This window comes from Ictidomys tridecemlineatus, chromosome 3, assembly GCF_052094955.1.
Source record: "Ictidomys tridecemlineatus isolate mIctTri1 chromosome 3, mIctTri1.hap1, whole genome shotgun sequence".
In the NCBI taxonomy this organism is placed as follows: Eukaryota; Metazoa; Chordata; class Mammalia; order Rodentia; family Sciuridae; genus Ictidomys; species Ictidomys tridecemlineatus.
Genome location: NC_135479.1, coordinates 85,030,125 through 85,054,668, shown reverse-complemented (window position 1 = coordinate 85,054,668; position 24,544 = coordinate 85,030,125). Strand labels below are relative to the sequence as shown.

At 49.9% G+C, this 24,544-nt stretch overlaps 1 protein-coding gene across 2 annotated transcripts in view; it reads right to left on the bottom strand.

Moving 5' to 3' along the window:
* Window positions 1-22,998, bottom strand: part of Esyt3 (extended synaptotagmin 3) — a 41,456-nt gene extending 18,458 nt beyond the window's left edge. The window contains exons 1-4 of one of the 2 annotated variants that reach the window (XM_005328014.4): window positions 22,449-22,998; window positions 5,847-5,888; window positions 3,619-3,753; window positions 91-167 (exon numbers count right to left, since the gene is read on the bottom strand). In XM_005328014.4, coding sequence (XP_005328071.1) covers window positions 91-167; window positions 3,619-3,753; window positions 5,847-5,888; window positions 22,449-22,796 — 602 coding nt within the window. In that variant the 5' untranslated portion in view covers window positions 22,797-22,998. The remainder of the gene's footprint in view (window positions 1-90; window positions 168-3,618; window positions 3,754-5,846; window positions 5,889-22,448) is intronic. The other variant, XM_040269881.2, reaches the window with a different exon arrangement.
* Between the last annotated feature and the right edge of the window lie 1,546 nt (window positions 22,999-24,544).

Below are 24,544 nucleotides of genomic sequence, written 5' to 3'. Positions count from 1 at the left end.
AGAGTGTAGACATGCCACTGCATCTTCCAACTGGCTGCTCCCACAGAGATTCCCTGTCCCTGGAAACCCCCACCTGGCACAAGGGCTCACCATATCTGCAGGTCCAAGGTGACCTGTCTTCGGTTGCATTTGTTAGTATGTACCTTGACACCATTCACCCTGGGGCACTGGAAGAGATGGCAGGCAGGAAGGTCAGTAGGTTCTCAAAACAGAGATGGCCACAAGCCCCTGCCCACAAGCCGCTGTGCTCCTGGGTTGAGAAACAAAATACACACAGAAACCCACCTGCAGCCCGAGGTGTCCCTCCCTTGAAGGTGTCCCCTCCTTTGTCTCCTGTCACGGCTATTTATTGAGCGTCTACCCTGCATAGCCCTGGACTGGGAGAAAGCAAGGAGCAAGAGGGACCCAGTCTGCTCTCATAGGCCTGCAGTCCAGCCCAGGAGACAAATAGGGCAGGAAGGGGCCACAGGAGGAGCAGCCCTGCTGTCCTGAGGCATCTGGGACTTCAGGACCACCTGTCCAGCTTGGGCGGGGCTAAGGTAGGCTCCTGGAGGGGGAAGCATTTAAGCTAAGTCTGGCGGGTGAGGTGGCCCCATAGAGGAAAGGGAAGGGGGCAGGATCCTTGGTGAGGGATCCCATCCTGAGGATTCAAGTGCACAGCTACAGAGCCTTGAGCCCCAGGCTCTGGGCCAAGACCTTGGTTCCCAGGTAACTTTCCTTCTGCTTTCAGCTCCACCTGCTCAGACTCTTCTGTCCAGCAGTCTGGTTATTACTGATCAAGGGTAAAAAAAAAAAATTCATTTGAATCTTAATTAATGATGTTCATGCTGGGTTAGGGGTGAAGTTCACCAATATCTATTTAATTTGAAATGCATTTTTTTTAAATGAGTAGACAGTCATAAAAACAGTGAAATTATGGCATTTGCCGGTAAATGGATGGAACTGGAGGCTATCATGCTAAGCGAAATAAGCCAATCCCAAAAAACCAAAGGGGAAATGTTCTCCCTGATATGTGGATGCTGACTCACAATTGTGGGGGGTGGAGTATACCAGATTGCATGGGGTAGGGGGTGTGGGAGGATGAGAATGGGAAAGACAGTGGAATAAATTGGACATAATTTTCCTGTGTTCATATATGAATACACAACCAGTGTAGCTCCACATCATGTACAACCACAAGAATGTGAAGTTATACTCCATGTATGTATATGTGTCAAAATACACTCGACTGTCATGTATATCTAAAAAGAACAAATAAAGATATGTAGAGAGATAGATGCATGGATATGTAATAAATAAAATATAGCCAAAGATTACCATCTGCACAATTTGGATGGTAGGTACATGATGTTCACTGAATAGCTTTAAAATTTTTTTTGTTTGTTTGAAATTTTTCATAAGAAATATTGCAGAAAAAATTCAATCAGTACCACTAGAGAAAAGATTCATTAACTTTTGACTTGCTCCACAAAAAGTGGAATTTACAAATGCACTGTCCTATGGAATGGTTCTGAGTATGGAGAAGAAAAAAAAAAGGAGAAAAATGTATTATAGGACATATTAGACAAGTTCACTAAAAATGTCATATGGTTTTTCCAGAGTCTGTGATAAGTGTGATTTGTCAGCTTTTTAAAATGTGTAACATGCTCCAATTTATTTTCTTATTCTTTCTCCTATTTATTTATTGTTTAATAAATTTTAATTATTTATTTTTTTATGTGGTGCTTAGGATTGAACCCAGGACCTCACAGGTACTAGGCGAGTGCTCTACTGCTGAGCCACAACCCCAGCCCTCCTATTTATTTAATATTCACTTTACCCCCATTTTGCATTTTTGATTCTACATTCCTTTTCTTCAAGAGAGTCCCTAGTACTATGGAAGCCTCAAATGGCACAGCCCTGGGCTCTGCCTTGCCTCAGTGGAAGCCTGTGTTGGAAGAGGGTGCTGAGACTAAGCAGCCATCCAGGGCCTGCTGGGGGCCAAGAGGTTGGGAGGGGCTCACCTGGTACCTACAAAAGCTTGGCCAGCCCCAAAGACCCACATCCACAGAGCCAGGTCTCAGGGAGAAATGACTGCCTGGAGGCCTCTGCCATGAAGACCTACTCTGTGCCAACAGGGCTCACAGCCAGGTGAGGAGCACCGGGCTAGAACTGACCTCCACAACGCAGGACACTGCCACCAGCCACATAGAGCCATACCAAGGCCAGGCCTGCCATATGTGCCTCACGACCACCTTAAGAAGTAGCTCTTTTCCTTTCAGACATGAAGAAACTGGAGCTCAGAGAGGTTTAGTCCTTGGTCCAAGTGCAGAGGGAGCTGGGCACAGACTTGATCTTCCCTGGCATGGGGAAGATCATTCCTTAGGATGACTTGCCCCAGCACCACGTCCCCAGACGCCCAGTCAGAGGAGTGGCCTGGTTGGGCAGGCTCTGCAGTCAGCAGAGAGGACTCTCAGGTCTCCTGCCTGCTGAATTAGTCACATGCCAACTCAGCGCTTCCTCCCAGAAGTCCCCCAGCCCCCGCGCCAGCCCTCGCCCCTCCACCTCTGAACCCCTGAACCCAGGTGCTCGACCACCCTGCACGGAATGCCTTGGTTCCCCTACTAGCTCGTCTGTCTCCTGTAGGCAGGTGTGGCGCATGCGCTCCATAGCACCGAACACAGCGCATGCTCAGTAAGCTGTGTGTGAGCCAAGCAACCCTGGGCCGAGCTGGTGCTGGCAGAGCCCGGGGGCCTAAACCAGAATCTCTGCGGGTCAGGCAGCCTCCTCTGCCCTGTCTCCAGGGCTGGTAGGCTGGCCTGCTCTGAAACCAGCATACTCCAGGGCAGGCTGGATGCCAGCACCTCTGATTTACTGAGTGGTGGATGTCATGACAGCGATGATCAAATAAGACTCACCTCGGTGGGCTCCTTGGCGTGGGAGGAATGGGGTCCAGAGGGTGAAACTGGAAACCTGGTCTAGACCCGGGATGTGATGTTAGGTGTGCTGAACACAAACCTCTTTGGCCATGGACCATTTTATCCTGGGATCCCTGTTGGTCTTCACAGAGTTGTGGGGGCTTCCAACCAAATGCCAGGACCAACCAGGGCATCATAAACTGCTTTATGTACTATCACAGACCATGAGGTTAGCATGGCTTGCTCATCATGAATCTGTCTGGCACCACGACTTTTTTTTTTGTATCAGGGATTGAACCCAGGGTTGCTTAACCTGGCTCTTTTTTCAACTTTGAGACAGGGTCTCACTAAGTTGCTGAGGCTGGCTTTGAACTTGAGATCCTCCTGCCTCAGTCTCCCTAGATGCTAGGATTGCAGGCATGCTTCACCATGCCCGGCATGTTTTAAACATTTTTTTGCGAGAGGAACAACTTCTCACTTCCCCCTTCTGCTTCTGAGACGTAGCTTCCTGGGAACCTGTAGATATGGCAGCACAAGGACTGGGGATGAAGGCTATAAACGGAGGCTGATGCTGGGAATGGCAGATTGTGGGGGTCGCCCCTCTCCAAGGTCCAGTAGGATCTTTACAGTCAAGTGACCAGGGAGTGGGAGGCAGGAAAAGAGGAGACAGAGAAAAGACTTCCTAGCAAGTCCAGGCTGACCTCCCTGAGACAACACCCACCTTCTGTCCAAAGTAGAGCTTGGTGAAGGTGAAGGTCCTCAGGTGGGCACTCTTTTCCCGGATCTTGGGTTCAAGTTTCTCCCGAAACTTGTTCTCCATGATCATGCTGAGGTAGGGCCAGATCTGGGCGATGATCTGTGAGGACAGGAAGAGGCCCTTGGTGGTCAGGTATGTGCCCCTGACTGGAGACCCGCACCTGCCCAGGACGAGGTCCTGATTGTCTACAGCCCTGTCCCAGGGGTAGGGGCCCCACGGTTCCTATGCTGCAGCACCCACTCCCCTGCCTGCCCACCCATCTGTCTGCCTGTCATCTTTCCCTCAGACATCTGATAACTATAGCCGTGGTTTCCACTCTTGTGCAGGCAGCAGGACCCCAAGGTTTGGGGGACATTCTGCAGAGCCCCATGGAAATACTCATCCACTAAATCTAATAACATGAAGCCCTCTAGCTCTGTGCTACAATGTAATCTCATTCTACACTGTGGTTTACACAAAGAGTGAGCAGATGACAGAGGTATGGGGGAAAATATTACAGAAAAAAAGAGTTAGACTGTTTCCCCAGGGATTTTTATTTCCAGCAGTCAGAAAAGGCAGCCTTTTTCTGATTCTGCAGCACTCCTGGTGCTGGTCTGGGAACACACAGGTGGGACCAAGTTCCCCTTGAAGTCGGTACCTTATATAACCATAATGCATTCATGCATCATTTGAAAATTTCTCAATTCCACTATAACCTTACAGAATCCCCATTGAATCTGCAGCCTTTGTCGACCAAAATGTCCTTACACAGCATGTGAATGCACTGTTAGAGCATTTAAAACTAACCTATAGACTATTTGGGCTTCACTTTTACCCCTCATGTCTCTTCCTATTCTAGCAGGAGGGAGGTGGAGATGGCAGGTGGTAGTGGTGGTGGGGGGGGCTTGGAGGGGCTGCCGGGCTATTTCCTGTTGGAGCAGCAGCCTCTCCTCCACCCTGCCTGTTGGGTTTGGGCCTTAATTTAAAGATGGACCTCCTTCCCATGCCCCCCTTCCAAACCCATAACTGGAGGAGCCTCAAGTTATGAGATTTGCAGAGGACTGTTGAAAGCCCTGGTTCTTTCTGTGGGCTGGTCCCAGCTTCCTGCAGCTCTGGTCTGTCACTCTCTGGTGCCTCTGGAGTGCAGCCTAGAATGAGGTCTACCTCCCCATGGTAAGGATCAGGAGGGGCCTCATCCCAATAGCCCTCTACCTCCAATGCCTCTTGAGGCCTGACCTTCAGACATGCAGTAGTCCAGGGCGTGGCTAACACACACACACAGAAGACCTCTACAAGGCTTGCTCCAGAGGCCCCAGGCACTGCATTAATCCACAGAAACCTTGCCTCTCCTCCAAAGGCAGAAACCTGTTCCCTCCGAATTTTACCCAGAGGCTGGGGTGGGGCGTGGGGAGAGTTTTGATGCACTTTGAAATGACATTTCTAGTAATATAAAACACCAACCATAGATCAACAACTATCAGGAAGTTCTTTCTTATACCTAACCTAAGTTCCTCCTGCTACTGGCTAAGTCTTCTCCCAGAACAAAGGCATTACGTCCAGTTTCTGGAGACTTGAGGTGAGGACTGCAGTGGGCCTTCACAAGTTTGGGCAGCTCAGGTAGGAGAGGGACTCAGGTTTCTCATCTGTAAAGTGGGGCTCCTTGCAAGGAGGTTACAAGGCGACCCTCAGGGCATCTGGCAGTAGTGCCCAAAGGAAGTCACCTAGATGATCTAACAGCAATCATAACAATGACGTCAGTGAAGGAGTAGTTACTCCCATTTTATGCATAAGGAAACCAGCTCAGAGAAGTGAGTCAAACTTCTCAAGGTTGCATAGCCACCGTGATGGCATATCTGGCCTGAAAACCAGGTGAAATCCAGAGCTGTTGTCTACCTCTGTCTGCCTCTCCCTGCCAAAGTGCTGATCTTGTCAGGGAGTCGGGGAAGGGTTATACTTTTCTCTATACTATTTTCTGATGTGCCCATGTATTAATCTTAGACTTTTTCTTAAAGAAAACCATCCTGGTGAATGAAGAAAGGGGAGGTTGCTACCCCAGCAGCAGAGGGGACATCTCTGTCCCTCCAGAGTAAGGGAACTGCTGGACCTGAGGTCTTTGTCCCAGCCCCACCCACCTCCCGGCTGCAGCAGGTGACAGGCTGCAGCGAGGATTAGGCGCAGGGAGTCCACCCGCCTGGCCCCGCCCACAGCCTTACCTTGTTGGCCCACTCGACCCGCTCCACGTCCGGGAAGTGGATCTAGGAACAGAAGCCCCGAGGGCAGTTTAGACTGGAGCTGTGCGCCCCGCCCCGGGAACCAGGTGCGTGGCTGTGTCGCCCTGCTGTGGCCTGGCAGGTTCCCCCAGTGCACCCATGCGCTTCCTCCCCACCCACCTCCCCTAGGTCGCAAGGGCGCGCTCTCAGCATCCACTGGACACCCTGCCCTGGCCACTCAGGGCGGCCCTGCCTTCAAGGGAGCGCACCCTCTGGTCTGGCAGCTGGTGAACCAACAGCACCTAGGCGGGCACCGATTTCGCAGTAGAGGCTGGTTCCTGGGGCAGATGGCACGCTTGTGGGTGGCTCTAGACCTGCAGCGAGCCTGGGAGGATCCCTACAGTTCCACCCCTCTCCTGGCCTCCAGCCCAGCCCCCAGCCCTGCCTCCAGTCCTGCCCCCAGCCTGGCGGGAAGAGGCCAGGAGCTGGGGGGCGGGGTCTGGAAACTCGTCTTTTGCATATGCAAATAAGCCCCGCCTTCCCTGCCATCACTGGACCACCCCCTCCATAACGCCCAGATTTGCTCCTTGGCAAACTCTATCCTGTTACTTGTTTTAGTGACACAAGCTATACATAGTTTCTGGAGCAAAATTAAGCAATGCATGAATTAGCTAAGCTAGAGGAAAAATGGTTTTAGGGAAAACCACCCTCCGGGGATGACCTCCTTAAGGGGTTGACGTTTCACTGGCAACTGGGGAGGGGATGTGGGGAGGCTCCGTACTCTTCCCCTGACCTGGGTTTCCAGGAACCCCACCAAAGTTGCCCCTTCCCCAGCAGCCTCCTGTTACAGCCTCCTCCAGGGCACAAGCCCCATCCTCTCTGCCTGCACTGTGTGGAGTCCTGAGTGAGCCCCAGTGGGGGGCAGAGGGTGGGAGGGCAGAGGGGGCTAGGTGGAGTGACAGCTCTGCTGGCCTTTGCATGACATGATATGGAGAGCCCTTAACCCCCTCCTTGCAGGAGTCTCAGGAGCCACATCTGTCCCCAGCTTCCCCAGGAGAGAAGGAGGTCTGAGTGTGTGCACGCAGGGCACCTGGCCCAAAAATGTGGAGCAGGAAAATGCTGACATTGGACGTACACATGGCAGTCCCCGAGCATGGGGCCAGCTGGGGATCAGACTCACCATGAGCCTGTGCCACTTCCTCTGGTGGAGAAAGGGCCTGCCCTCCCTTCCCCAAGGCCCAGAAGACGATCCTCTAAGTGCCAGGCTGTGGGATGGTTTTGGGATTTGCCCTGAAGGCCCACCCTCAGGACAGAGCCATGCAGTTCTCTTAGAAGCACAGTTTTTAACTGCCTTGGAAGTCAGAGAAGGTCAGAGGAGCCCAATGCTTCTCAGACTCTGGAACAGCACGCCATTTTCCCTGCCGGCCTCAGGTTCCCAGCTCTGGGCAGTGGCCGGTTCTCATGGAGAGGTTAATATTCCAGGTGCTGAAGGAAAATGCTACGCAGTTCCCAGATGGAGAGCTGCTAGGCTCATGGGAATGATGGGGGACGGAACTGTGAGAGCAGTGGGCAGCAGCTCAGGTCAGCCCAGCCAGCTCAGATGGGAGAAGTCACCTGTCACCACACATTCCCTGTGGCCATCCTAGGTCAGCTCCCAAGCTGGGAGCCAGGCAAGTGGAAGGAGAGACCCTTTCGTTGCTGCCCAGAGGCCTCAAGATGGGCTTCAGCTCATGACTTCTTTCTGGGACTTTCCGTCATCCAGCCACTGACCTTTCCAGTCCCCACCAAGGGCTGCACATGCCATTCCATCTCTGAACCCATTCCCAGCTCCCCTCTGACTGCTTCATTCATTGCCCTCTCAGACCTCACATCCTCCGGGGGGCCTCTCCAGGTCTCCTAAGTGGAGGACAGGTGTCCCTCTAGGGTCTGCTGGTTCTCCATCACACACTTAGTACTACTTATTAGTGCCACTTGGTGTTACTGCCCTGTCCCTTCTAGATGGAAAGTGCTAGAAGGGCTGATGGGTCCCCCAGGTACAACAGCACATGAATGCGCACTTATGGGCTGAAGGGATGTAGGAATGAATGAATGTCCCCCAAGAGCTCCCAGGCTGGTGCAGGGGGCAAGCAGTGAACAGCCTTCTGGGGCACAGGATCAGACCTGACCCTTGCTGGCATCTTCCATCTCAAGCCCCTGCCCTTCCCATCCTGCCCAGGGCACAGCTGAGCTTCCTACCCTTGCACATCCCCAGCCCAGGCAGCTCTGCTTCCTTGGGGGCTGGTGATCCTGCTCGGCAGGTCCAACACTGGCCCCTGGGAGCTGGTCGGGTGAAGATTCCTGAGCCACCTCCTGAATCAGGGCATATTGGGGTGGGGCCCTCCAAATTATTTTAAACAAGCTCCTGGCATGGTTCTGGAACCCGGTCAGGGCTGCTTGGGAGGCATCCCTGACCAGCCCACCCCTTGCATTCAGGTGACCCACACCCACCCCAAAAAGTGTGGGCAGCAACAGGATGATCAGGCCTACGATGAAATTTTCATAATCCCTCTGCTCCCTGCGCCTGTATGTGAGGTTCCTCACTTAGAGGATCTCCATAGACAAATCTGAACCCCTTGAAAAAGGGCAGCAATTCAGTCCAAGAAAATAAGAGACCCTCAAGGCGCCCCTTTCTGCCACATGCCCTTGGAGGCTCCGTTTGCCTGAATCTCAATGTCTGTCTTCCCCCACTCAGTGGGTGACACCAAGGATCCTACAATGTTCTTATGACTGTCTCCAGGTAAGTCTGGAGCAGAGGCTGACACCTGGTTATACTCAATGTACTGCCACTTTGACATAGACAGATCTATCTCATTTTCCAGCACAACTTGTCTCTCTTGGATCTTGCTAAAGAAACCTTTTCTCCACCCCCAAATTCTCAAGAGTTATCCTAAGTTTTTATCTATGAGCGTTCACGCTCGGATCTCCCTGCAACTTTTCGTAGGGGTGAGATAAGATGATTTTCTCTCCCTCAATACTTCCCCAAAGGCAATTTTCCACCAACATATAACAACAACAACAAAAATCCATCTTTCCCTGGCTGATGAAGCTACTTCACTCAAAAGCCAGCCTTTCCTATGTACTCTGGTGTGTTTCTGAACTTAGTGTTCAACTACACCAGTCTGTTTGCCTGTTCCTGTGCCAGTACCACAGTGTTTTTATCACTGTTTTTACAAAGTGACCTGAGGCAAGGTGATTCCCTTTTTTTGTTTTTCTTTTTTAAACTCAATTGGATAATAGTACATGTGTTAATGAGTTTTGTATTACTGTGACAAAATACCTGAGAAAATCATGTATAAGGAGAAAAGGTTTGTTTTGGCTCATGGTTTTAGAGGTTTTAGTCTTTGCTTCTTGGCCCTGTAGTGAGGCAGAACATCATAGCAGGAGCACTTGGTAGAGTAAGATGCTCAGTCCATAACAAAGAGAAAACTAGGAAGGAGCTGGGCCCCTAATATCACCTTCCCAGGTCATGACACCAATGACCTAACTTCCTTCTACTAAGCCTTACCTTCTACAGGTTTTACCACCTCCCAGTAGTGCCACAGGATGGGGACAAATCCTTCAATACATAGGCATCTGGGGGACATTTAAGATTTAAACTCTAGCAGTAGAGATACTTCTTCCATATGAAAACTGATGCATTTATAACATGAGGTTTTATATCCATGAACAGAATATTTCTTTATTCAGATTTTATTGTATTCCTGTTTAGGATCAGAAACTTTTAAACTTTTTCTATTAAAGTCCTGTACATTTTTGTTAGATTACTTTGGGGGTTTTTATAGTTATTAAAAATAGTTCTTGACTTTCTGAGCAACTTTGACAAATGTATTAATAGTTCTAATTGTTCCTTGATCCTCCTTGGTTATGTATGGACATCTGTCATCTGCAGGTAATAATTGTCTCTTTTGCTCTCTGTCCTTTTCCTTATTTTTCTTGCTTGACTTCATTGGCCAGGACTTCTGATGTTATGCTAGTCAGCAGTGGTGACAGTAAGTGTGTCTTCTTGGCTCCTGACCCTCAAGGGACACTCCTCAAGTTTCACTGTGAAGCATTTTTCCTGTAGATTTTGGAGGACAGTGCCTGTCAGATTGAGGAAGTTCTTTTTAATTCCCGTTTGCTCAAGAGCTTTCCTCATAAATGGGCATTGAACTAGGTTCAGTGTGTTCTTGAGCCCACTGACATGGCCATGACCTGTCCCCCATAATCCATTAATGTGGTCAACTTCAGTGACGGCTCCTCCTAAGGCAGAACCAGCTCTAGTTCCTGGGATGAATCCCTCTTACCCCAACATATTTATTTAGCTTGAAACTTAGGTTGTATACACCTGTGATTCAAAGTGGTCCTAAAATTTTCATTCCTATACAATTCATATCAGATTTGGGGTGTAAAGATTTTATCATAACTTGTAAATGTAGAAATTATATAAATTTTACTACTTCTTACCTATAAAACCTTCTTGGCTGAGGATTTTGGGGGTAGTCAATTACCGTATTATCACTAAATACCATTAGTACCTTATGGTGTATTTGCGAGGTCTATTCATATTTTATTGTAGTAATTTGGGCAGTTGTATTTTTCTAGAATTGTATCCATATTTTCAAATTTTGTTGCTATCTAGTTTATAATATTTTGTTATTTCTAATCTATCATATCTGTAGTTATTACTTTTTTATTCAATATTTTATTTTTAAAAATAAGTATTCTTAATTTTTAAAAATGAATTTTAAAAAATTCTTTTAAATTTTGCTGTTCTTGTTGCAAACAGTCTTGCCAATGGTTTTGCTTTCACAGAGGACTAGCTTTTGTTATTTTTTCCCTTTATTTAAAAAATATCATTCATTTTCATCTTCATATTTATTATTCCTTATTTCTTTAAATCTGTTGCTCTTTTATGAATTTTAGAGTTGAGCTTCATGAGTCAGAGTTGAATTCTGTTTTTTTCTTTTTTGATGATAGATTCAAAAGTTACAAATTCCCCTACAGTTGTCGACATTATATTGTGTTATTCTGCTCTCGTTTTTTTTTCTTATTTTCCTTATGACTTCCTCTGCATGAGTTTGTTTTAACAGTAATATTTAAAATATCCAGACATGTGATCTGTACAGCTCTGTCTTTATTACTGTCTTGTAATTCCATTTCTTTGTGGTCTGAACAAGGGTGGAATATATTGATGGCTCCCTGTGGCCTGGTCCGTGATTAATTCCTGTGACTGTTCCATGTGTGATCAAGTTACTAATCCCGTCCTTCCAGCCGAGCTCAATCCTTGTCTGCTTATCATTTCCAGAAAGGGATATATTAAAATTTCCAAGCCCGACCCTTGGTTAATCTGCTTCCTCTTGTCAGTGGCTGACTTAAGATGTCAAGTTCATATTACCCAGTAGGTGTCCGTGGTTATATCTTAACGGTTACTCTTTGTGAACATTCAATATCCTTCTTGCCCTTGTATTTGAGTTATATTCTAAATATTTTTGTCTAATATGAAAATTGCTATTTGAACATTTTGTTTCAAAATTGCCCAGATCTATATTTCCCCATCCCATTTTCTCAACCTTTTTGAATTGACATCGTCTCATGTCATTTAATACCTGCCTAATCTCCTTATTGGCCTCACTTTATACATAGGGAAGCTGAGGCTCAGAGAGCTTATGTGACATACAGTCACCAGCCATGGAGTGCCAGCGCTGAGGTCAGAAATCAGGTCTGTCTGACCACGGAGTCGGCTTTTCTGTTCCGTCGCCCTCCCTCCTTACATGCCATGTGCTCCCTTCTTTCATAGAAGGTCTGGTTTAGCAAGGGTCACTGTCCTCATAACAGGCCATGCCCTACAGGGCATTCACACACACCGGGGACAGTCCCTAGCACTTTCATTTGATATTCCTAATACTCCATAAGGTGAAGAGCAAAGATATAATTATCCTCATTTGACAGATGAGGAGAGATTCAGAGACTAGTTACTGCTTGCCAAGATTACCCAAGTGACCAGAACCCGGAGCTTCTCATAGGCACCGTGACTTGAGCCCAGCCCTCACATCTTTTTCTCACTCATTAGTCCCTTCCCCTCCTCCATCTGAAACAGCCTCGCTTTTAAAGTTCATTCCATACTGCTTTTCTAATCCATTCCTTGTGTGTTTAAAATTCTGCCTCAGCCTTTCCTTCTGCAAGATGGGTACAGTACTGCCAATACCACCGGTTCCAGAGAAGAGGAAATTAGACTATAGTAAGATCCTCAGGGCCCTTCTTGGTTCAGAGGGAGTGTTCTGGAGGTGAGACCTTCTGTTGGAAGTTGTGCAGACACTCTGACCTCTATGACCTCAAGTATATAAAGACAAAGATCACCAGGGCTATGTGTCCCATTCTGCCTGACTCAAAGCCCAGCAAATTCTCCGCTGAGTCTCCTAGTGCCTCAGGCCCTAAACTTTGAGAACCAACACTGAAAAAGCAGGAACAGAGCACAGGAGAAAGTCAAAGCGGCTAAGGAGAAAGAATGGGCTGGCTCTTTTCCTAGCCTTCACTGACTGGCCGAGGGTCTGTGCCCCAGATACCGAAAGCCACTGATAGGCAGGGCCCAAGGCTTTGCAAAGCACCTGTGTGACACTCTGCCCAATGGGGCTGCTCCTTAGGGAGGCCTGGCAAAAGCACCCAATCAGAGGCTCTGTCTCGTCTTTCCCCACTAGGGAGACAGAGAGAAGGCAGAAGATGAAGATGCATGATGCTGATCAGTCTGGGTCCTAAAGTCAACTGAGCTTGTGTTCCAGTTCCCCAGGAGGCTAGAGTCTCTGGGACTAGCTGGTGGGGAGATGCCCCACACCACCTGGCAATGCAAAGTCAGGCCCCGCCGTGGTTCTCAGATCTTAGAGTGCAAAATGACTTCCTGAGTCCTCCTTAAAAGGCAGATTCTGGGTCAGAGAGTCTGATTCAGGAGGACAGGGCCAGGTCGGCAAGCTCCCCTGTGGTTCGGATCTTGGCGGTGGACATGGAAGAATAAGGGAACAGTGCTGCCCAGCTTGGAGGGCCTGCTCAGGCCTCGACGAAGATATCTTCTCCCCACCCCTTCCCAATTGGAGCTCCAAAGTCACAATCTGGCTGACTGGTGGTCACTTCTGGGTGACACTGCTATGTCACCAGATTCTCACCAGCACCCTGTGGACCTCGGTCTTTTACAAAGGGACCTCTCCCCAGAAGAGCGAGGACGAGAAGGCAAAAATCACAGCTTGAGTGCCATTTTGCCTGGCTCTGAGGCTGCCCTTCCCCCTGAAAGTGAGCCACCCTCACCCCCAGCCTCCTTTCTGTAGCCAGGTGGGGTGGGTAGGAAGTATGGCCACAGGGTGGCAGGATCAGGTCTGGTCTTCATTTCCTTTAGCCTCAGGTTTCTCACAGGGATGAGCTGTTACTTCTCTGCCCAGATCCGCAATCCAGAGAGAGAATAGAGGCAAATCCACTTGTACATGGTTTAGGGCTGGGGACATCTCCAGTTCTCTAGCAAGTTGCATTCCCAAAGAAACCTGTCCACTATCTTGACTGATGTATGCAGGTGATAATGTTTCCCCAAAGTAGGCCCAGAAAATTCCAAAGATGCCCAAGCACAAAGTCCTGGCACCAAGATCTCCGACCCCTGACACTCCACACAGAGAGGTTCAAATAGATCACAGACTCCATCTGGGGCCTCCCTAAACTAACACACCTCTTGATGCTGTTCCCGTCCTTAGGCCAAAGCCTTCCAGAAAAAGTGGGCTGATATTTTAATAAAGGCATTTTGAGGACACTGGCAAGGGATGGGCAGTAATGAGATCTTAAGGGGAAAGCACAGACTGGAAAGAAGGATCAAGTCTGTCAAGAATCCCCAGCAAGCAGAGGCCACCAAAGAATGTACATCAACACTCCTTTTCTTGTGTGTGTGGTACTGGAGATGGAACCCAGGACTTCATGCATGCTAGCAGGCTGAGCAGTGCTGTACCACCGAGCTCATCCCCAGCCCAGTTCATTTTATTCTGAGACAGCATCTTGCTAAGTTGCTGAAGCTGACCTCCAATTTTTGATCCTCCTGCCTCAGCCTCCTGAGTTGCAGGGAATACAGGCATGTGCCACTGTACCCAGCCTCAACACTTCATCTTTAGGTGGTAATCCTGTGTTTTATTTCTTAAAACTGATTCCAGAGCAATAAGATTCCAAAAAATAAGAGAATGAAAATGATTCCAGAGCAATAAAAGAATGAAAGCAGATGGACGGCTGCCCCCCATGGGGCTGAGGCCTTGGGGGGCCTACACAGAACAGCTTGGAGTTGGGGTAGGAGGTCTTAACAGGAGCTTTGGGCCACCAGATCCTCTCAGGAGGCAGGGGACTAGGGGATTCACCTAAAGCACCCCCCCCGTCATTAGGTGGATTCTGTCCCCCACCATGGGGATGTTAGTCCCTCCCAGACTACCATGTACAGAGACATGCACAGATCCTTAGGTACATGCCTGCACACATGCAGATGTACACACACCCAGAGCTACAGAAACTACATGGACAAAGACACAGAATCACACATGCAAAGATACACCTCAGATACACACAACTCAGCTGGACCTCCAAGCAGAACTCGGCAGATGAAGCTCCCAAGATGCCCCTCAGTCACTAATACCCGGGGACCCGTCACCTTTTGCAAAGGAGTAAGGGCTCAGAGCACACAGGGACAGCTGAGCTAGAGCAGATTTTTAAAGAGTTAGGAAGACTTCAGTGAGCCAGTTAAGTTTTTGAATTTCTAGGCCTTAACAAACCTATCTTCTTGCTCATCAAACTAATAAAAGTGTAAAAAATAATAGTACTCAGTACTGATAAGGCCTCAGTGGAGTGGGCAGAAATGTTTGAAATGTTCATAACCTTTTTCTTCTTCTTTTTTTCTTTTTTTTTTAGTGTAAGAGTAGAATGCATTCAAGGGTGACTAGAAACTGAACTCCCACAGAACTAGAGGGCACCAGAGAACGGCTGCCTGAAATACTCATAAGCAGCTTCCTATGTTCAAATGTCCTAACTTCTAGGAATCTATGCTAAAGAAAATGGGAAATGTGGATTAGGATTTATATAGCATTTACTGTAGCACTCACTGAGCAGATTTTTCACTGAGGGCCTACTCTGTTCTGCACATGGGACTGGGAGCTGAGGGTACAGAAGAGGCAAGAGGCCTGCCTTGCTGTAAAGAGCATTCAGTCTGGAGGAAAAGTCAGGCACACCAATTGGTAGATTCCAATCAGCATGGGAAGCAGACAGATAAGAGACTCAGGATCCTGTGGGATCCTGAGCACAGGGCTTGGCCTGGAGGATGAGTCACAGGACCCAGGCTGGCAGAGCCCAGGGAGAAACTCCAGACAGGAGCCACGAAGAGGGAAAACTTGGAATTGAAATAACTGACGTCGGAGAAATAATTCGGTCACTGCGGTAGTCATATTGAGGCTACCACAGTGCTTAAAAGTGTTTATGGAGAATGGAAGACGTCTGTAATATAAAGAACATCAAAAATAAGGGGCGGGGGTGGGTGTATGGAGATGCGGGAGGTCTTAAAGCTGTTTTCACCCACCTTCTACGTTCAGGAAGTGCGGCCCACTATAACCATGTAGCTCTGGGTGGAGGAATTATAAATGCTTATTCCAATTTTGTCTTTTAGGTCATTTCCAAATATTCTACAAGGGGGTGTATATTTTACTTTTCTAAGCAGAAAAATCAGGTTTTCAGCCAGTGATGTTAAAAAAAAAAAAAAGTCAATACGACATGGGCTCAGGAATGAGTGGGTGGTTCTGGGCTTTTGAAATGTCCTACCGTCCTCAGAAAGTCCTTGGTTCTTTCCCTGTTTCAAGGATTTATGAGTCATGCCTTCACCTGGGGCTTCTTGGGCAGAAGCATCCCTGCCCTCCTCCTCCTGTAGGGCCGACAGGACCTGGGTCCTGGATCCCTGTGTGACCCAAGGGGTCCAGTGTCGTCTCCTTGTTGGAAGTACAGGACTTGTGAAAAGAAGGCTGCTTTGTCCTTGTCATTGGTCCTGAGAGGGCAGGAAAACATCTTAAGTTCTTTCCTCAGTATTTACTGAGGGGGAGGAAGAAAAAGGAAATCTTTGCCTCAAGCATATGTGGACTGTTCTGTGCTGTCAACTCCAGTTTTTCAGAGATGAGCAATCCCTGGATCTGGCCTGGGAGGAGGGACTCAGCATGGAGTGGGGTGTAGCTGAGAAGTGACCCTCATAGGTCTTGGGGGACAGCTTGTACCTCCCAGAGACTCCTCTGAAGTCACTGGAGACATTTCCAAGGAAGTACCATCTCTGTCTGCTCTTGGGTCTTTGGGCCAGGAGCCAAATGAAGCCAGCGATCAGTTCTCTACACCTTTCTGCTCCCTGGAGAGGGGACTGCCACATAGGAAAAGGACAGAACTGTCCTCACCCTTGGCCCTGATACTTATCCACCAGTGACCTCCCAGTCACTCAGGTCCTTGGGCAACCTTGGGCACTCCTGGCCTAGAAGGATGGAGTGGGCAGTCTCCTGTGAGTTCGAGTATGTAAGTCCCAGAGCCTATGCACCCTGAGATGATGTACCCAAGTGACCAAACCTGTGGAAAGCTCACGTTATAGAGCAACATCTTCAAGGAACGCCTCCAGGGCACGTCCAGGGTAGGTTCTCCCCAAGCCTGCTCACTCAGCACCCTGGACTGCGACCTCACCGGACTGCTCACGCTGTCTCAGAAGGGCTGCCCTCATGAGTCTGAATCCCATCCCACACAACAGTTCCTCAAGGCCCAGGGCCATGTGTCATTCATGTTCGTGGCTCAGCCTGCAGCGCTGGGCCTCACACGTCACAAGCCCTGTGTTGACGGAGTACAGGAATGAATGCAGGGATGCCCGAGATCCCTGTGTGGGGCTTGGAGGGAAGCAAGCCCACACTCTGTCACTCCTGTTGCCCAATCCCAACCCAGGACATGATAAATCCATGAGGCATCAGTAGTACATGGGGCAGAAACTCAAGGGCATGACTAAAACCTGCCTGCCTCTTCCTTCTCAGGGTAGATCCGACTCCAAGCCAACACGGATGGCTTCCCAGAGTTGCAGAGACCGCAAGGGTAAAAAAAGTTCTGCCTGATTCTAAGCAGCCCCCAAGCAGCCCCGATGTTTCCAGCCGGGTTCCATGGCACCGTATATGGATGAAGCTTGTGATCTCATCTGAGAATACCCAGGCTAGCTCAGAGCTGGCACCGAGTTTACTTCCTCTAATTAACTGAAGTATCAATATGGAACAGACTTTGAGAGCCTGGGCCCTAGAATAATCTCTACTCCACCCACAGAAAGAATCCTCAACTCCCAGCACCAGCAAAATGAGGCCCTCAGTCCCTGGTTATCTAAATGACCAGGAGGGAGGCTTCTGTGGGGACAGTCCCAGGGATGCTGCTGGAGCCTTGGAATACCCATTGTTCTGGGTGAATAGTGCAGCTTTTCCTCGTGCTCACCTTGGCCAGCAGGTGAGGGGTGGGCAGGAGAAGCTAGGGGATGGATGCTGGTGGGTGTGCAGCCCCAGGGAAAAGTCTTGGGACTAGTTGAGGATGGTAGGGCCCTACAGCTAAAACAACTCTAGAATAGCCCCCCAAACTTCACTATTGTCCAAGAGGAACAACCCCCCTCCTGCCCCCTGTGAGCACCCATCAGACTCCCGCTAGCAAATGCACAAAGGAGGGTTGATCATCCCAGCAAAGTTGCCAACTGACTGCTATCCACTAGCAGGACAGCAAATCGGTTAGACCCCAAACCGCAGATGAATCACCAAGTTCTCTCAGAATTCCTCCCCTCTCTCCTCCACCTCGGGCTATTTTCCTACCAAATGGCCCTCATTTCCATGCATGCCACCTCACCTGGAGCAAGGTAAAGCTCCACCAGGCTTCCCTCCTCACACAAGCCCCGTCATGGCAGGGGCAAAATAAATACCTGGTAAGCAAACTAAATGTGCGATTGGTGCTCTGATCAATGGCTCCATGAAAAACCTGGAAATGCACAGATCAGTGAAGGGCCAGTCCTGTGCTGTGGAGCAGTCAAGATTACCCAACGACAACGGTCCTTAGGGCCCCCAGTATGATGGCTGAGCTCTGAAGGTTGGTGGGTGAGCACTCACTGGGGTTCCACATAGTAGGCTGGAGTCCCACCAAGGGCCTCCACCTCTACAGTCAACCAGCTCTCGAGGGACACATTTATTGCTGGGACCCTTGGTCATCAGTTTCACAGCTAAGATTTTATATTGGTTAGGAGGTCTAGAAACTTGAGGAGCATACAGGGACAGCCCTTTCTGAGCACCCACTTCTACCTGGTTCCAAACAAGTGGTTTTTCAAGCATTTAACTCACCACAACCACACATGAGGACTGGGCTCCCTGAGGCCTATGGCTAACTATTATCAAGCCCCCCATTTGTCACTGTGCTGCACATGGTCCCCAATCCCTGAAAAGGAGGACTGACTCAGGTGGCTCTTGATTCCTTCAAAAATATATCTAAAAATTGGACTGGGGTTGTGGCTCAGTGGTAGAGTGCTTGCCTAGCACGTGTGAGGCACAGGGTTCAATTCTCAGCACTGCATGTAAATAAAATAAAGGTACGTTATTTTAGTTAAAAAAAAACCTTAAAAAAAAATATATATATATCCAAAAGCTGTGCCAGAGGAACACCCTTCCATGAACATGCAGCCCCCTCCCGCCCCCGCTTCTCAGAGGGTGAGGAGCCAGGGCCACCTCTACCTCCTTCACGTGGCCAGGCCATGATCACAAGACAAAAGGATCCACGGGTCTTTCCTCATGGTCCCCTTTGAAGCAGAGGAGTCCTTCCTTCTAGTCCCATCTCCTGAGAAAGGGTGCCTAGAGGAGGGGCAGGACTGTATGAAGTGTGAGCTGAAATCAGACATCGGGCTGGCATGGCTCTGAAAGACCATCCACGTCCACGTCCAGGTCCAGCAAGGGAGAGTGATCTCTGTGGTCACCTGCAGGCAGCAGCTTAGAGCAATGTGCTGAGAGGACTCTAAGACCGAGCAAGAGAGAGGAGGACATGACCGAGAGCTGACCAGCAATGACAGCCGTAGCCTGGAAGCTGGCAGTGGACAGGGAAAGATGTCCACTCCAGGTCAGCCTGGTCTTGGCCTTTACCCCATCACAGGAACTGGGGAAAAGGTGTCCTTTCCAAGCAGCTCGAGAAGCGGCAGATGCGCTGGCTAAGCCACCTGCCCACTCACAGGGGACTATTATTGTACAACTTGTACAACTGGGCCAGGTGGTCCTGAGTGTGGCAGACACTTGAGACCCTCGACTTTCTTTTTTTTTTCCCCCAAGTCCCTCACTATGGATTTTCCATCTGGTAATTTATAAAAATGTTTCTTGGATGCCAAAGGAGGTAGGAAGCTATCATAAGACATCGCTCCCTCTTCCTTGGAAGGAAATGAGTTCTCAAAAACAGAAAGGCACATTAGAAGGTCAGCTTGTAAATGATAAAGATCTGGGCAAGGGCCCCACCTCCCTTCGCCTCCATAAACAGTGTGCTCCCAGGGAGGCAGACCCACGTGTGCTGAGAAAACCAACCTCCCTGGGCCTGCCTCTCATTGGAGAGTCCCAAACCCAGTAATGAATACCCAGAAAACACCCTGCAAGGCCCCCAGATCCCCATCTCACCCCACTCTAGAGGCCACAGAGCATCTAGATTCATACACCTCTTATCTCCTCAGGGTCCCCACCACCAACATCTTGGTTCAAATAATTTTCTGGATTGGTCTCCATCCTCCTGCCAGGCCTCGCCAAACCTTCCAGTTTCCTTGTAGCCTTGAGAATCAGGCCCAACCTCCATCACACCTACCTCCACTTGGCCCCTCCCACACAGGTTAGTCAGGCTGAGGGCAGGGTACTTGGTCACAGAGTGGCCAGCCACAATGGCCTCCCTCAGCCTGGAACTCCTGTGCAGTACCACTGCCTCCACCCAAAATGTTACCCAGGCCCTGGCCCTTCAAGCTGGCCAGCCAAGAGAGTCTGCAAAACCCAGGTAGAGGCCAGGATCTTCTTAAGGCACTGTCAATAGGCAGGAGGCTGAGGTCTGATGGCAACCTGATATGGAAACCAGGTAGGGCGTCCTTCACTCCAGGCCTTTGACCCAACTGGACCCTATCAGGCTCTTGTCTCAGATTACCCTGGGACCTCTTGGTAATTACTAGTTAAGCATCTGTTTCCCACCTGAGGCTGCCCTCTTAGTAGGAGACACATTATCACGGTCTTCCAAGCCCCATGCCCAGCTGGGTCAGACCTGGGGGATGGATGGTCTGTGTGGTGAAAACCCAGGGAGTACCTTCTTGGGTTGGGACTGAGTACCCTGTTAAGTTCTATGTTGTTCCTGGGGTCTTCTGCCACAACAGAGGCCAGAGCTATCTCCGTGGGGCTGTGGGGGAAGGTGTCAATGCCCCTGCAGGATCTGATTCTTGTCCTAGTTTCAGAAATGCTGCCTTTGCTTACAGCAAAGCGTCTAGAGGCCTCCCTGTACAGGAAGGGGAGAAAGGTGAGGCTGTTACTGGACAAATTCTCAGGGTCCACTCTCATCACTGAAGACACAACCGGTTCATAACATAGATCTGCCAGGTAGCCTGGGCTCCCTTAACCGTAAGCAAGGGGGTGTGGACAGGTCAGGTCTGCTCTCTGGGTCCACACCTTTCAGAATCACAAACTCCATAGAACTACCAGGATGAACAAGATCCCTTCCAAAGAAATTCATTTTCTGCTTAAGTTAAAATGTCTCTATGATGAGAGGCCCCAAACACTCCCCCCCATGGGTTGCTACTCTAGGAAAGTGGTTAATATGATTTTTTTCAATATGCATCCTTATTAGTAAGTCTTTGCTTTCACATTATAGATATTATGTGAAGTGAGTTGAATCGTGCTCCACCTCTTAAGCTCTAATCCCAGGTACCCAAGAATGTGATTGTATTTGGAGATCTTTTTTTTTTTTCCTCCTCCTTTGGTAATGGGAATTGAACCCATGGGCGCTTAATCACTGAGCAACATCCCCAGCCCTTTTAAATATATTATTTAAAGACAGGGTCTTACTACTTGCTGGGGCTGGCTTTGAACTCGTGATCCTCCTGCCTCAGCCTCCTGAGCCACTAGGAGATGGTCTGTTTTTAAATATATTTATTTTTTAGATGTAGATGGACACAACACAATGCCTTTATTTTTATGTGGTGCTGAGGATCAAACCCGGGTCCTGCTAGGGGAGTGCTCTACCTCTGAGCCACAATCCCAGCCCAGGAGATAGTCTTTTAAAGATGTAATTGAGTTTTAAATTGAGGCCACCGGAATGGACTTTAATCCGTTATGACCGGTGTCTGGAGGAAATCTGGATGCAGAAAAAGACCATGCAAAGACATGGAGAGAAGTGGTTATCCATAAACAAAGGAGAGAGGTCTCAGAAGAAATCAACCTTGCAGATAACCTGATCTTGGGTTTATCTGTCCCCAGAATTGTGGAATAATAAATTTTTGTTTAAGCTACCCAGTCTACCATACTTTGTTATAGCAGCCCTAGCAAACTAAATCCAACAAATTTTAAGCTCTGGTTTGTCTCAGTTAAGTAGGTGTTAGTTTTTCTAGTATTTCATCCGAACCCCAATTATGAAGGCTATTATTGGCAGGTGTGAGGAATCTACTACCATCGAGAAGGATGTTAAGAGTCCAAACCTGAGGAAATGTGGAGTTTGAGGGCCTCTGTGCATTTTCCAGTGTGGGCTTGGGTGTATCCAGAGGGAATCTGAGAAGCCGGAGTCCCCCATACCAGAGGGGCTCATCTGTCACAGGCCAACCTTTGGAAATGGACCGAACTCTCCTATTTGCCAATGTTTGCCAAACTCTCATGATCCTAAGAATAACCCAGGGCGCCTGGGTGCCACCCTGGAAGTTCAGAACTCGTTTTAAGTGAGACAGGTGAATCTCAAGACCAGTCAAGTTTGAGAAACTCTAGGTCAGGCGGTTCCGCACCAGGAGGCGGGGAATGTCCTTGAACAAGAGTGTGCCCGCACATCTCTATCAGGCGGAGGGAGCCAGAGCTCAGGTGGCCCAGCCCCGCGCTCTGCGCATCAAATGGCTGTCACACCCTCCAGCCCCGCAGGGTTCCGACTCCGCCCCCGCATCAGTCCGAGCCTCAGCTGAAGGTAACTAAAACCGGCCGCCACTGACGTCGCAGCAATTATCCATCTACGATTGCTCCCTGCGTTCACTCTTTGAAACCAACAAGCAGGTGGAAGAAGTGCTTTCTGTTTTCCCCAACTTTGCCTATCTCAGACGCCCTTATTTTTTTTTTCCTGGGTGTGGCCCGCCCAAGACTTTCTCTACCCCTTAACTAACACCCAGGTTCCGCGATCCCACCGCCGTGGCTTGCAGGGTCTGAGCGCTGGGCTCGGTGGGCAACCGAGTGTGCGGTGGCCGGGCGCCGGGCCCCCGCCCTCCCTCGAGTTTGCGCGCCCCGGCTTCTGGGCTCACTGCAGGTTCTTTCCCAACCGCAAAACGCATCCGCCCACCTCCAACCCCAGCGCCGCGCGGCTCACCCATGCCGGCAGATGCTGGCCCAGGAGCTCGCGGCTGATGAACTGGCGTTCGTTGTTTAGGAATTCGAAGGCGGCCTCCAGGCGCCCTAGCTTCCCGCGGCGGTTCCGGCGCCACAACATCCAAAGCAGGGCCCCAAGCAGCAGCCAGGTTACGCTGAGCCCCAGGTAGCCGGCTAGGTAGACAGGCGCCAGGTAGAACAGCACGCGCACCACGAAGGTGTAGAGCTCCGGCAGCAGCTGGGTGGACAGGCGCAGCTCGGGGCCCGGCGCACGCTGGCTTCCTCCCTGGCCGCCAGGACCGCCAGGGGCCCCAGGAGCACCAGGGGCGCAGGGCTCCTCCGCTGGCATCTCGTCGCCGCCGTCTTGCCCTCTTCAAGAGCTTCGCTCAAGCTCAGACCTGTGCGCCCCGACGCCTGGGCACATCTGTGCTCCTGGCGCGACGACCAGACGGCCGCGCTCTCCTGCCCTTCTGGAGCTCCAGGCTCTCGGCCCGATATTGGGGGGCCGGGCCTGGCAACACCCCGAGCAGGGCGGGGCCAGCGCGCGCCGCGGGGAAGTCGGAAGTCTCTCCACCCCCAGGGGCGTGCCCAGGTGAAAGGGGCGGGGTCAGGCCTCCCGGGACTGGGTAGCACCGGCATCCTCGGACACCAGCCGTCGTCAGCAGGAGGGGCGCGGTTGCCACAGGGGGTGGACTAAGTACTGCCCCAGGAAGTTTAATGATTCATCAAGGTTATGTGTATAACTGACTTATCATGGACAAACATCACCTAAAGCCTGCTTCCTACGACCAGTGTAGTCCAGACCCTCAGCTGAGCATTAGAGGCCTTCCAGTGATTGGCCGCCCACCCTGGCCTCTGCAAACCCCAGGATGAGCCTGACTCTGCATCTGGACCCTGCAACTGGCCCTGAAAGCCCCAACTCTGGCCCTTCCTCTGCCATCTGTGAAGCGTGCATCTACCCCCCAGCATAGCCAAGCAGAGCTCAGGGTCTCTTATGTACCCGTCAAACCTCTCTGCCCCACTGCAACCACTCCTGCGCCCGCTTCCGCACCTCGGTGTGGATCTTCATTCCCTGAATCTTCCAACCAGGAATTTTCAGGGACTGGGCGGTACTTTCATCTGTGGGGCACCCAGAAAGGGCGAGTGACCTGTGAATTGAAAAGAGAAATGAAGAACAAGTCCCCGAGGTGCTTGGGAGTCAGTGGTGAAACACTTGGTTTTAATCTAACCCCCTCTGAACCTCCAAGTTCAGGGCGGACATTGTAGGCAGCTCATATGAGAGGTCACATCAATTACCAGAATGTGATTTTGAAGTCAACAGGTGTATTGTCATGATTTGGAATGATCCTTTATACTCTTTCAACTGTTTTATTAAAAGGCTGAGCCCCATGGACAAAAAACAAAAGATCATTGTATTCTCTTTTCTCTCTATCCCTTGTATATCTCTCTGGCTTTATCAATCTCTCCTCAATAAAAGTACTTGCTTCGATGAGTTTTTTTTCAACAACAGGTGTGTCCCTGGTTGGTCAGAACTCCTGAATCCTCCTCTACTGTTCTTGGATTCAGCCAAAACCGAGGTGGGAAGCTCCTCATATTAACATCCTGTTACACACTTTCATTTCCCAGTGTCGCTTGGTAATGTGGCTGGCTACCAGGAAGGATGGACAAGGAAGTTGACTGTGGGGACTCTGCTCCTCATCCCTACCTGCCTCACTCCTGCAGAGCTCTGCACCTTCCCTCAGCCTCTAGGGCTGCAGGGCATGGATGCCTCCAATCCAGAAAGATGGACTTGGTGCTGTTTCAGTTTTAATTCTTTGTTGAAGATTCAACTGCTTCTATCTTTCCCTTCCCTCTTCCCACTCACTGGGCCCCACCCAAGCCCACCAAGTGGGTAGAGGGGATGCCAAAGGTAGTGCATTTGAGAAAAACTTGCCAGAAAAAGGGAGGATTGGAATGGACAGTGGGCACATCCAGCCATCCTGCAGGACACTGCTGTCTGGGCTGCATTGCTTTTTCTGTTCCTGGAGCACACAGAGCTCATTCAAGCCTGGAGGCTTTCATGCTTACTGTTCCCTCCACCTCAGTAAATCCAGATAT